This window comes from Delphinapterus leucas, chromosome 2 (genome assembly GCF_059928025.1).
Source record: "Delphinapterus leucas isolate spDelLeu-1000000601 "Yukka" chromosome 2, BTC_Dleu_Yukka2, whole genome shotgun sequence".
NCBI classification, from domain to species: Eukaryota; Metazoa; Chordata; class Mammalia; order Artiodactyla; family Monodontidae; genus Delphinapterus; species Delphinapterus leucas.
The window spans coordinates 80,831,783-80,846,359 of record NC_143130.1 but is presented as its reverse complement, the minus strand read 5'-3'; the positions used below and the strand labels follow the sequence as shown (position 1 = coordinate 80,846,359).

Here is a 14,577-nt window from a genome sequence, read left to right as displayed (position 1 = left end):
CTGAAAAATAAAATTATTCAGGGACAGATTTTTATTGCAAATATTTACTCAAAAACTACTATATACAGCAGAATTTTAATAGCCATTTTAAACATTTAACATTCAGTGAAACAAAATTTTAAGAATTCAAAGCACATTTTAAGAAGTAAAAATGTAGCATTTTAAATAAAAGTTTGTTAGTACGTCAAAGCAAACTACTGTTACTCATATTATTCATTTCTATATCTATTATTTTCTATATGATAAAAAACTGAAAAAATCAATTTAGCAGCCATCTTATGGATAAATTAGGCTAAATATCCCAAACCAATTTTTTACATCCTGCTTTAGGTCCCATTTGAATTTTCTATTTTACAATTACAGAAAAAATCACTTAAACATGGCTGAATTCATGCCAGGACATGTTTTCAGTTTACTGCTTTACAATATCTACATTAATCCATACTTTGGTTTGGTTTCCAGACCATTTTTATGGGTCTATTTCTAAAGAAGATCATTAAAACAATATTAAGAGCATAATAGCTATAGGAGTTTCAACAGTGGGTTTCTACTTTATACAACTACTACATCAAGGGATTTCTGCACAGCTTACACACTGACAAAAAGCACAAATATAAATTTTTATTTTAATAATTTCACTTTCACTGAAAGTTTAATTAAGGTAAGCTTACAGCCTGGCAGGCTAACACTTGTATGGAGGTACACAGATTCAAATATTCTGTTTACATGCTTCTGGCAGTCTGGAATGCAATATTATATCCAAAATTAAGTTTATGTTCATCCAAATTCTCATTAGATCAACGAATTTAGCATTCTAAACATGCTCCATTTACCAGTATCATACTCAAAATGAAACCTTCATTAACAAAGCCAATTGGCCATTATTTTAAATCAATTATTCCCAAAAGGTATGTGGTTTTCAAATCTCTTCCTTTAATTGAAAAGGATGTACAGGTAATAAGGACTTTTAGTTTAGAACTGATGGAAATTTCAAAAGCTTTATTAATATAAATAATATTCTAATATTCAATTCATATTGACCACCAGGTCCCATAACCTCGAAAACTGCTAAATGAGACTTTTTCATTGCAAACTTAACTTTCATTAAAATCTTATTCATGTCGTAAAAGCTTCTTGGAAATTCATACTAATCATGCTATTAATGATGAATTGATTTAATAACCTAGGCTGAATATACAGGTAAAGTGTATGAATGACCTCCCTCACATTTTTCTATCTCTGCACTCTGCAACAGCACCACTGAGCTCACCTGATAGCACTGTTCCAAATGCTCTTATCGTTGGTACACTAAAACTTAGAATGCCTAATTAATTTCAACTTCTTTCTTTTTCATCTGCCAGGTCTCCTGTTGTCTCTGTTGTGCTAAGGCTATTTTCTCCAGGAACGTCATCTGTTTGATCAGACACTACTTCATCAGTCTTGGCTGAAGGATCACCACTACCTTTCTGAAGAATCTCTGTGGCTTCAAACTCAAGCACTTCTGATGGAGTCAAAGGTTCCAAATGAATACTGCCTTGCTCACTAACATCAGAACTAACAGATTCAGGTTCATCTCTTTTTCTCAAAAACTGATCAATGCTAACATCACCAGATGTTAACTGCAAATCCTTAATATTCTTTGAAGAAAATCTAGCTTCACTGGCATTGCAATCTTCAATCTGATCACGTGCAATGAGGTTTTCTGAACTTTGGCACCTCTTCAACTCTATTTCCTGACAAATGTGCTCTATTTGTTTTTCCTTTTCCACCTTATCTGCATCAATAATTGAATCATAACTGAAGATATTCTTTGAGCCAGTTTCCTGGTCTTCAAGACAGGTATCATTTTCTTTATCTGAACCTGATACACCTTCTTCACTTTTTGTTGTTGATGAGCCTTCGAATAAATGCACATCACATCCATTTTTTATTTCCTCTGAAGAAGCTTCATCTTGTTTACTGAAAAAATAAAGCTATTTATTATCTATTTCTTTATAATACAATGTATTTGAACACTATTAAAATAAAGACATTCTCTAAAAAGAAAAAAATAATAAAAGGCACACTTGCACACCAAAAAACAAAATTGAGGTCCCTGGTCTTTGTCATCATGTTACAATTTAGGAGGTGGCCATGTTCTTGGGCAAAAAAGTGAGAAACTCCGTAGTCGCATATTAAAAGGAGTCCTGAGGAGTCTATTCACTGGTTTTAGTTCTGGTTATCATTATTTTTATCTGTTCATACCCTTGCTTATTTTTAGTTAAAATGTAAGTGTGCTTATTAATTCGTAAGAGTCATTTAAATAAGGAATGAATATATGTGGAAAAAACCCTATTTCTCTTTTATGATTTATATGTCCTCTTGGGCTTAGAGTGTTTTCCCTATGCAAAATCAACTAAGCATTCACAAACATCTTACTGATTTTTTAACAGCCTAATTTATAAAAACATAAACACATGCCTAAAAAAATATGTAAATATAAAACATGCATACATATATGCTTATGTGTACACCTGTCTGTGTGTTTACTCTTACCCCGGTGTGTTAACAGAAACTATTTAGTGAATATAGTTCCCTATGCTATATAGTAGGACCTTGTTGTTTATCTATTTTATATATAGTAGGGTGTATATGTTAATCCCAAACTCCTAATTTATCCCTCCTCCACCCCCTTTCCCCTTTGGTAACCATAAGGTTTGTCTTCTATGTCTGTGAGTCTTAGAAACACGAGATTTCTAAGAGGCTCTCCAGTCCCTTATGTAGAGGTAACTGCTTATTTTAATAAAAAGAAATTTAATGATTACATTTATATTAGTTCTTACATTAATCCACCTGGAATTTAGACTTTTTCCTAATGAACTGCCCAAATATCAAAGCAATGTTATCAGATAGTCATTTATTATTTACTAAATTATATTTAAAAGACTGTTTCTCTGCTATTTATTTTGTTCTGATGTGTCTTTTGACTATTATAGGCCAATACCACACAGTTTTAACAATTAGAAATTAACATTGTACTTTATTATCTAATAGGTCAAATCACCTACATCCTACTACTCTTCTCCCTAATAGTTTGAAAAAGTAAAAGATAATTGTACAAGGATGCTCATTAAAGCAATGTTTAAAATAGTGAATACAGAAACAACCTAATATCTAACACAGCTGTGATTTTTAAAATTATGGTATTAATAAGTAGAAAAATATGAATCTTACTTTAAACACCACTAGTTTCCAAATCAAATCCAATTTGGATTTTCAACTAAATGCTCATTAACCATAAACTAATTTGGGAAATGACCTATCATGTAAGTTACTAATATATTATTTTCTATCTCAGTAAGTTTTTTTCTTCAAAATCTTCTAAATAGATGCTGCACTTCACTCATCTTGTTATTACTGTGAATTTTATCCATTATATTTTGTAATCACATGTTATTGGTATACCGGAAACATTCTGAATTTTACACCAAGCTGCCTTAATTAATACTCTGATTAATTTCAATCATTCTTAGCTCATTTTCTTGGATCTTACAGGTCAATTACATCATCTGCAAAAAATTATATTTCCCTCATTTAAATTTGTAAAATTCTTATTTTTGTTCAGATCTTATTGAACTGTAATTTACAGAAAATGTTAAAAAATATGGATGTGACTAGTCTGCTTTTTCTAAATCCTTATTTGAATTTTTGTTAACTTTTCCCAACCAAAATTCTAGGAGAAATGCTAGGTGAAGAAAGGGCTAGATAATTGTTCTTTTCTTTTCTTTTTTTTTATGTGGACTATTTTTAAAGTCTTTATTGAGTTTGTTACATTGGTTCTGTTCTATGTTTTGTTTTCTTGGCAGTGAGGCATGTAGGATCCTAGCTCCCCCACCAGGGATCAAACCCACACACCCCCACCCTGCATTGGAAGGTGAAGTCTCAACCACTGGGCCATCAAGGAAGTCCCAGGGCTAGGTAATTTTTCTAGTGAAGTCTAAGAAACATCTTCAAAAGGTCTTATTCCATAATTTTCTTTTTAGAGGCAATAGATTAATTAATCTCATCAGGTTAACAAGCAGCCTACTATAAAACACACAGCATAAAGACAGAAATGGGGAAAGTACTTAATCTAAAAGACAAAATCACCTTTAGCTGCAATAAAGTTCTAATTAGAATGTTGGATTTTCTTTTGCTAAAAAAAAAATCGTGAAATCTTGTGTTCTGCAGTGTTCTACTCAAGCATTAAATTTTTATTTTTATTTTTTTTAAAGTTCTTTTTATTATCAATTAGAAGGTCTTTAGGATTCCCTGGCATGTTTTTTTTTTTTAATTAATTAATTAATTTATTTTTGCTGTGTTGGGTCTTCGTTTCTGTGGGAGAGCTTTCTCTAATTGTGGCAAGCAGGGGCGACTCTTCATCGCGATGCGCGGGCCTCTCACTATCGTGGCCTCTTTTGTTGCAGAGCATAGGCTCCAGACGCGCAAGCTCAGTAGTTGTGGTTCACGGGCCCAGTTGCTCTGCGGCATGTGGGATCTTCCCAGACCAGGGCTCGAACCTGCGTCCCCTGCATCAGCAGGTGGACTCTCAACCACTGCGCCACCAGGGAAGCCCAAGCATTAAATTTTTAAAAACCAATACCTGAATTTTGAACCTTTTATGTTGAGATCCCACCAAAGAAGTAGCTTTACAGCTTTTTGAAAATACTTTAAAAATAAGATATTAAAATTAACTATTTGCAAGAATCGTCACCACCTTATAACCTGTAGCATCTTGTAGCTATTTTCATTTAATAGAGGCAATTAAAATCTGTTAACATTTTACTTACTTGTAAGTACTTTAAAAAAATTTAACAACTTATAAAATGTATTCTACATGTTTAAGATTTCAAAACTAAGGATCTGTAGTATATTTATGTTATATTAATATTTCAAAATTTTATTTTAATTAAAAGCCATTACTAAAAGGAACACCATATACAAAATTTAAATAGCCTTTTGCCAATTAACTGAAATATAACACAGCTCAAGTATCATTTTATATACATGAATTTCATGAGATTCAGTTTTTCCTTATATTTACCTTTCAGAATTTGATGTTTCTGTTTCTCCTTCAGCCATATTAGGTCTTGCAAGTTCCTGAAATTATTAATAATAATTTTCTTTTATATTCAAAACTAAGCTTAAACTACTTTTATTATACTAAACTTTCTAGATAAAAAGAACTTAAGTGTGCTACCTAGTATACTAAAGAAAGAGAAAAAATATTTCTCAATTTCAAGTATGTATTAAAATAATTCTCATAACTAAAAGCATGATTTCAAAAATTGCTTTTTAAAAAACTTGTAAGAATTTCAGTGTACCAAAGCCTTCTGAATCAATGACATGAAACAGTTATCCAGTTATAACAATACCTGCTTTCCTTAGATTCTTTCAAATGTGGGCCATAATTATAATTACTTGAATAGAAAACTAGTAAAACACAGCTTGAATTTGAATGCGTCATCCACAGTATTTTATACACACATTAAATACAGGTACTTAGATAAAACATTTATGAAATTATGATTTTATATTTGGAGCCATGGTAACCCTTCCATTGTCAAACCAAGTAATGTTAAACAATAGATAAATGAAACATTTTTGCTTATTTGAAATGTTTTTTGGTGAGGAAAGAATACACAAAAACCTCAGTAAGCCAGAGGCCAGCCTAACAGTTTATAACAAATTATTGAGCATATATGATGCATGAGGTAGTATGTTAAGAACTTTACATTCACTATCTCATCACTTAATCCTCATATTAGATATTATAAACTCCATTTATACAAATGAGAATAAAGACTGCAGGGGTTAAGTAGAAAACCAAAGGTAATACTACAGTAAGTGGTGACGTTTCAAATCTAGGTCCAGTTCAGCCACAACAGCGATTGATTCAAATCTGTGAAAGTGATATGCTGTATTAATCACATACATGTAATATTTCCTCACTCTCCAAAAGCCCTGCTAAAATGAGGGCAAAGAAATAAAATATTTTCACTCATAAAGACCAAGAAAACATCAAAGCATACTAACTGTCAAAGAAATTTCAACAAATTTTTAGATGGATAGTGGCTGGAGGAATCGAAATTGACTTCACAGTGTGGAGGAAGTTACAACTAAATGTCTGAGCAGGGAGTGCAAGGAAAAGAGAATCAGTTTTCCCAGAGAACATAAGAGATCTGGTATTTGGAGAAATTCAGTGTACTATCCAGTACATAAAAGGTAAAAATGAAGCATGAATACTGCTGCTGAGAAATCTAAATGCTCTTTCCCCAACTCACAACAGGTACCTATCCTTTCCTCTACCACTTAGGCCAAAGGTTAACTCTGTGAACTGGAGACAGTCTAGACTTGTGAACACCAGGAATGGCAAAGGGCAGGCATGAGGTACTGAAAGAAAACAGAAAAATTTAGTAGAGGTCCATAAACTGAAAAAAGGGACCCACATTTATCTCTCTGCCTGGCTCCCAGAATGCTAGCAGCCAGAGGAACCACTCTTCACCCCACCACCTGCAGCTGGAATCTAGAAGATTCCTCTTTGGAGAAAATTATCAGCCTCAAAGACTTTGAGAGCATCCTCCCTACCAAAGAATCAGTCAGCTCAGCAACTGATTTTCCTATGTTGAAGTCTAAACAATTGCCATGCAGACTGTGCAGGCCATATAGCACACCAATCCATGAGGCAACCTTCACAATATAATCCATGTCAGCAGTTCTCCAAGTGTGGTTCACAGACACATGGGGCCTCCAAGACACTTTCAGGAGGCATGTGAAGTTAAAATTCTTGGTACTAAAGCAGTGGCGAGTAAAAATGCTGGCATCTTAACTCAAATCAAGGCACTGACATAGAACCAAAACTATACTAGCAGTCACTGTATTCTCCACTGGCATACACCAAGAGTAAAATTAATTTTATTAAATATCAATCACTGAGTGCATGTCTTTTTAATATTCTGTGTAATGAAATACCAAATATGCATAAAGCACTGCTATTGCGCACTAAAAACACTTGGGTCTGTGACTGAGTTGCAAGCTGAACTTAGCCACATTTTTCTCATGGAACATGATTTTTATTTTAAAGAATAACTGTCAAACTATGAATATTTAGACTTGAGTATTTAGAAGACATTTTCTTCGAAACTGACAAAGTGAGCATGTCACATCAAAGAAAACAACTGACAGTATTTGTTGCCAGTAATAAAATTCAAGGAAAAATTAAATTTTAGGATAACTTGTATCCACTATTCAGGAGATTAATGCTAATATTAATGAATGTGATTACCTGATATTATATAATGAAACATGTCAACACTTAGATCTACGTAACTTGTGAACCAATATATTCCAAATGACTAAATGCACATTGTTATAAAATCATGCATGGATAAAAGAGCCGATCAAAGTGTAAGCCAAACCAATAGATTTTAATGTAATAGAGTACAAAAAGTTCAGTGATATGGAGTCAGATTCCACATTGCAACAAACCTTTTAAGAAAAAGTTCACTTTTCTACATTTGATGTCATAAAAAAGAATAATCACAATTTTCTGAAGAGATTAAAGTACTAGATGAGGCTGGGTATTTTTCTTATATTTCAACCAAAATAACATATCACAACAGATTGAATGGAGAAACATGAGGATCCAGTTTCCTTCTATTTAACTAGACATTAAAGAGATATGCAAAAGCGTACAACAATTTCATTCTTCTAACTAAATTTCTTTTGTTTTGACAAATAGTTATTTTTCAGAAAAATATTTGCCATTTTAAGTAACAGTATTGTAAAAATTTCATACTTTTAATTTCTAGTACTGTAAACATCAATACATTTTGAGAGTACTAAGGGGTATATATAACAGGGTTGTACCCTGTGGAGTGCTGCAGTGCACAACCTGTATGGCTATGCAAGGCAGCCCTGTCCCTGTCCAAACACAGGGTTTTCGATAAACTTTTTAGCACTTCACTTTTATGGACAGCCAAGGATCACCACACAACTGAAGACATTCTTTACATCAGACAGATCAAAATAAACAAGAGAATAAAGAAAGCGGCTAGGAGACATCAGAGACTTTGCTGGGAACAAAATAAATATGTATAATATATTTAATATCCCTGGAAAGGTATGAAATGTTATGTCCATTAAACAAGAACAAAAAACTATGAAGACAAAACAACTGAAGATCAAATAAAAAGCACAATTCAAAACTAAATATATGGCAACTAAAATAAGCAATTAAATTTAGAAAATCTTTTTTGAAAGGTTGAATGAAAGGACAAAAAGATGGAAGGCAAGAAAGAAAATGCCATACAATCAAAAGAGTTGATGCAGGAAGTAGTGTCAGATCAATAGGAGTTTCAAAAAAAAGAGAGAACAGAGAAAATAAAAGTGAAAATTTACCAAAGAAATAAAACAAGAAAATTTCCCCCAAACAGAAATATCCAAAATTACAAAGGCTTATCAAATTCCTACCATAATGAATGAAAAAAGGATGATGGGTGAACATATGAAATTTCAAAACACCTGAGATAGAGATAATCATTAAAGTTGCCAGAAAGAACAAAATAACATAAACACAAAGAAAGTGGACCAAAAATGGCATCAGACTTAACGAAAACAATACTTTCAAATATGCATAGGAAAAATGTTTTCTATGTACTTCAGCCGAACTATCATTAGAGTAAATACAGTTTTAAATTTACACTAAGTGAAAAAAGAATCAACCTTTCTGTGGAAGTTGTTAGAGGACATGTTTCATCAAAATAAGGAGTAAAACAAGAAAAGAGGAACTCACAGTTCAGGAAACAGGATATCCAACACAAGAAAGTGGCAAAGTAAAATCCTGATACAACAAATTATGCATTAGGCTTAGACAGCAACTAGTTTAAAGCAGCAACTAGTTTAAAGCAGATCGGAGAGAAGATCTCCAGGCCCTCCAACAATTTCTTTTTTGATGCGTGTGAACATTTAGAAAAAGTACTTCCAAACATTAGACAACATATCACAACATTTTAAAAAACAGCATTAGGTGCACAGAAGACTAAACAAATCAGTAAAAATATATTTTTACCCAGAAAAGTAAAATGAAGTATAGGAAAGAAAATCATAGTACACTTCCTGGCTCAGTATACATAATGGTCTCAAAAACTGTGATGTTAACTGTGCTGACATCAGTGCTATGCCAAGCCATATAGAAACAAGAGATAAAATACACATAACATAAAATTTCCCATCTTAACCGTTTTTAAATGTATAGTTCACTGGTATTAAATACATTCACATTGTTATGCAATCATTACCACCAGCCATCCCCATAACTTTTTTCATCTTGTAAAACTGAAACTCTACACCCATTAAACAATAGCTCCTTATTCTCCCCTCCCCACAGCCTCTGGCAACCACCACTATACTCTCTCTTTTATTTTTTTTAAGTACCTCATACAAATGAAATCACATAATATCTGTCTTCTTGTGACTGGCTTATTACACTAGCAAAATGTCCTCAAAGTTGATCCATATTGCAGAATCCCCTTCCTTCTTATGGCTGAATATTGCATGGTATGCATATACCACATTTTTCTTATTCTTTCATCTATTGATGGACACTTGGTTTACTTCCATGTTTTAGCTATTGTGAATAACGCTGCTATGAAAATAGGAGTACAAATATCTCTTCAACTCTTTGCTTTCAAGTCTTTGGGGTACAGTATACCCAAAAGAGGAATTGCTGGATCATATAATTTTTTTGAGGAACTGCCATAGTGCTTTCCACAATGGCTGTACCATTTTACATTACCAGCAACAGTGTACAAAGCTTCAATTTCTCCACATCAGCATCAACACCTGTCTTCTGGTTTTGGAGTTTTTTGTGGTTTTGTGTGTGTGTGTGTGTTTTTTATATGTCTGTGGTTTTTTTGGTTTTTGTTTGTTTTAACAGTAGCCATCCTAATGGGTGTGAGGTGGTATCTCACTGATTTGCATTTCTCTAATGATTAGTGATGTTGCACATCTATGGGTTTATTGGCCATTTGTATATCTTCTTTGGAGAAATGCCTGTTCAAGTCCTTTATGCATTTTTGAATTGGGTTGTTTATGTTGTTATTGAGTTTAATGAGTTCTCTATATATTCTGGATATTAATTCCTTATCAGATATATGACTTGCAAATGTTTCCTCCCATTCTATGGGTTGCCTTTTTATTCACTGTATAGTATACTTGATGCACAAAATTATTAATTTGTACAATTTTTTTCTTTCATTACCTGTGCCTTTGGTGTAATAACCAAAAAATCACTACCAATTTCAATGTCATGAAGTTTTTGTCCTTTGTTTTATTCTAAGAACTTTATTATTTTAGGTCTTACATTTAAGTCCCTTATCAATTTTGAGTCAATCTTTGTATATACTGCTGGGTAAGAGTACAACTTAATTCTTTTGCATATGGGTATCCAGTTTTCCCAGCATCATTTATTAAAAAGACTGTCCTTTTCCCATTGGTCTTGGCACCCCCATAAAAATTATTTGACCATATATACAAAGGTTTATTTCTGGGCTCTCTATTCTATTCCTTTGGTCTATAGGTCTGTCTTTATCCCAATACCACACTTCTGTTTACTGCAGCTTTGTCATAAATTTTAAAAACAGGACATTTGAGTGCTGCAGTTTTTTTCTTCTTTTTCAAAGTTGTTTTGGCTATTTGAAGTCCCTTGAGCTTCCATATAAATTTTAGGATGAATTTTTCTATTTCTGCAAAAAATATCTTTGGGATTTTAGCAGGGATTGCAATAAATCTGTAGATTGTTTTGGGTACTATTGGCATTTTAACAATATTAAGTCTTCCAATCCATGAACATGGGTTGTCTTTCCTTTTTTTTTTTTTTTTGTCTTCTCAAATCTCTTTCAGTAAAGTTTTATAGTTTCTTTGTAGAAGTCTTTTACCTCTTTGATTAAGTACATTCCTAAGTATTTTATTCTTTTTTATGCTATTAAAGTTGTATTGTTTTGTAATTTTCTTTTCAGATTGTTCATTACTTGTGTATAGAAATACAACTGATTTTTGTGTGCTGACTTTGTGTCCTGCTATTTACTTTGCTGAGTTAATGTAAGTTCTAATAGGGATTTGTATGAAATCTTTAGGGTTTTCTATATATAAAATGGTATCATCTGCTAACAGAGATAATTTTACTGCTTTTCCAATTTAGATGCCTTTTATTTCTTTTTCTTGACTAATTGCTCTGGCTAAAACTTCCAGTACTATGTTGAAAAGAAGTGGTGAAAGTGGACATCTTGCTTTGTTCTTAATCTTAGAGAAAAATTTTTAGTCTTTTACCATTGAGTATGATGTTTGCTGTGGGCTTTTCTTATATGGCTTTATTATGTTGAAGCAGTTTCCTTCTGTTTCTAGGTTGTTGAGCATTTTTAACATGCAAGGGTGCTGAATTTTGTCAAACACCATATCTGCATCAATTGAGGTGATAATGTGGTTTTTCTTGCTTCCTTTCATTGAGGTGGCTTATTACATTTATCAATTTTCATATATTGAACCATCCTTGCATTCCAGGAGTGAATCCCATTTGTTCATGGTATACAATCCTTTTAATATATTGCTTAATTCTGTTTGCTAGTATTTTGTTGAGGATACTTGCATCAATGTTCATAAGGGATATTTATCTGTAGTTTTCTTTTCTTGTATTGTCTTTGTCTGGCTTTGGTATCAGGGTAATGCTGGCCTCACAGAATGAGTTTAGAAATATTTCTTCCTCTTCAACTTTGGAAAAGTTTGAAAGAAGTGGTATTAGTTCTTATTTAGATGTTTGTTAGAATTCACTAAAGAAGTCGTCAGGTCAAGGGGTTTTCTTTGTTAAGAGATTTTTGATTACTCATTCAATCTCCTTACTAGTTATGGATCTACTCAGATATTCTATTTCTTCATGATTTAGTCTTGCTAGGCTTTGAGTTTCTAGCAATTTGTCCATTTCATGTAGGTTATCCAATTTGTTGACACAGAGTTCATAGTACTCTCTTAAGATCATTTTTATTTCTATAGAAATGGTAGTAATGTACCCACTTTCATTTCTGATTTTAGTAATTTAAGTCTTCTCTCTTTTTAAGTATTTCTGGCTAAAGGTTTATCAATTTTGTTGACCTTAGCAATGAACCAACTTTTCTCTATTGCTTTCTATTCTCTGTTTCACTTATTCCTGTGCTAATTTTACTTCTTTCCTTCTGCCAGCTTTGGATTTAGTTTCTCCTTCTTTTTCTAGTTCCTTAAGTTGTACAGTTAGGTTGCTGCTTTGAGATCTCTCATTTTTTAATATAAGGATTTACAGCCATATATTTCCATTTTAGCATCACTTTCACTGCATTTTAGAAGTTTTGGCATGTTGTATTTTTCTTTTCATTCTTATCTAAGTATTTTCTAATTTCCCTTGTGATTTCTTCTTTGATCCATTGGTTGTTTTAAAGTGTATTGTTTAATTTCTAAAATCTGGTGAATTTTTCATTTTTCCTTTTATTATTTATTTCTAATTTAATCCTGTGATCAGAGAAGATACTTTGTATGACATCTATCTTTTAAAATCCACTGAGATTTAATTTGTGGCTTACTATATGGTATATCCTGGAAAATATCCCATGTGTACTTGAGAAGAATGTGTATTCTGTTGTTGCTGGGTAGAGTGTCCTGTGTATGTCTGCAAATCTAGTAGGTTTATTAAGTCTTCTACTTCCTTACTTATATCTAATTATTCTATCAATTATTGTGAGTAGAGTACTGAAGTCTCCAACTATTACTGTAGAATTGTCTATTTTTCCCTTCAACTCTATGAGTTCTTGCTTCATATAAATTGGCAGTCTGTCAGTAGGTGTGTAAATATTCATAATTGTTATATCTTCTTGCTGTAGTAAACTTTTTATTAATATATAATGCCCTTCTTTTTCTCTTGTAAGCTTTTTTGATTGAAAGTCTATTTTGTCTGATATTAGTAAAGCCATCCATACTCTCTTTTGGTTACTATTTGCACGGATTATCTTTTTCAACCTTTCCCTTTCAGCTTGTGTCTTTGAATTTCAAGTGAGTCTCTTGTATACAGCATGTAGTTGGATCATGTATTTTTTATCCATTCTGCCAACCTCTGTCCTTTGATTGGAAAGTTTAATACATTAACATTTAGATTAATTACTGATAAGGAGGGACTTATTTTGTCATTGGGCTATTTGTTTTCTATGTATCTTATTACTTTTTTTTGGCTCTCATTTCCTTCATTACTGACTTCTCTGTTTAGTTGATTTTTTTTGTAGTGAAATGTTTAAAATATTTTCTCATTTCCCCTTGTGTATATTCTATATCTATTTTCTTTATGGTTACTTTGAGGATTACATGTAATATCCTAAAGTTATAACCCTCTAATCTGAATTTATACCAGCTAATTTCAATAACATACCAAAACTCTGTTCCTTTATAGTTCCATCCCCATTCCTTTTGGTTGCTGATGTCAGAAAATTACATCTTTATTCATTGTATACCTAGATATAAACTAAATGCATTAGTCAGGAAACAAAATTAGAAGTTACAAACCAAAGTTAGAGAAATACTAAATTTTACACTAAAAAATTCTCTTTTTTCTTTAAATGCATTCATCTCTTAACTCATGTAGAAAACAAAAAGTACAGCTACAAATCACTGTTACAAAATACTAGCTTTTATAATTTCCCATGCACTTACCTTTATTGAGATCTTTATTTTGCCACAGAGCTTTGAGTTGTCATGTACTGTCCTTTCATTTCACCGTGCAGGACTCCCTTGAGCACTTCTGGCAGGGCCGATCTAGTGGTCAAGAACTCTCTCAGTTTTGTTTACGTGAGAATGTCTTAATTTCTAACTTCTGAGTGACAGAATTGCTGGATAGAGGATTCTTGAGGTTTTCTTTTTAGCACTTTGAATATACCGACCCACTGCCTGTTGGCTTCCAAAGTTCCTGATGAGAAGTCTGTGGATAATTTTATTGAGAATCCCTTGTATGTGATGATTCAATTCTCTTTGCTGCTTTCAAGATTCTCCTTACCTTTTGGAAGTTTAATTATAACGTGTCTTAGTGTGGGTCTCTTTGAGTTCATCTTACTTGGAATCTGTTGTGCTTTCTGAATGTTTACATTCATGTATTTCATCAAATTTTGGAAGTCTGCAGTCATTATTTCTTCAAATATTCTCTCTTTTCCTTCTGGGACTCTCATGATGCAAATATTGGACTACTTAATGGTGTCCTAAAGCTCCCTTAGGTTCTGTTCACTTTTCTTCAATCTGTTTTCTTTCTGTTCCTCAAACTCAATAATTTCTATTGTCCTATCTTTAAGTTGGCTGATTCTTTCTTCTGTCTGCTCAACTCTGTCTTTGAATCCCTCTAGTGAATTTTTCATCTTCAGTTATTGCACTTTTCATCTCCAGAATTTCTTTTTGGTTTCTTTTAGGTTTTCTATCCCTTTATTTATATTTCCACTTTGTTCACATACTGTTTTCTTGACTTCCTCCACACATTCCTTTTGTTCTCTGGGCATCCTTAAG

General features: G+C 32.6%; 1 protein-coding gene across 13 annotated transcripts in view; it reads right to left on the bottom strand.

Annotated features, from left to right (window-relative positions):
* ZNF280D (zinc finger protein 280D) overlaps positions 1–14,577 on the bottom strand; it is a 131,097-nt gene that overhangs the window by 13,592 nt on the left and 102,928 nt on the right. For 11 of the 13 annotated variants that reach the window (XR_016392093.1, XR_016392094.1, XR_002645399.2 and 8 more), the window contains 2 exons: positions 5,063–5,118; positions 1,271–1,959 (listed from right to left, as the gene is read on the bottom strand). Coding sequence is in view for 1 of the 13 variants with exons in the window: in XM_022579570.2 (XP_022435278.1) it covers positions 1,335–1,959; positions 5,063–5,118 (681 nt within the window). In the remaining 12 variants the exon portion in view is untranslated. Of the gene's footprint in view, positions 1–10; positions 1,960–5,062; positions 5,119–14,577 lie in introns of those variants that run through there. The other 2 variants (XM_022579570.2, XR_016392098.1) reach the window with 2 other exon arrangements.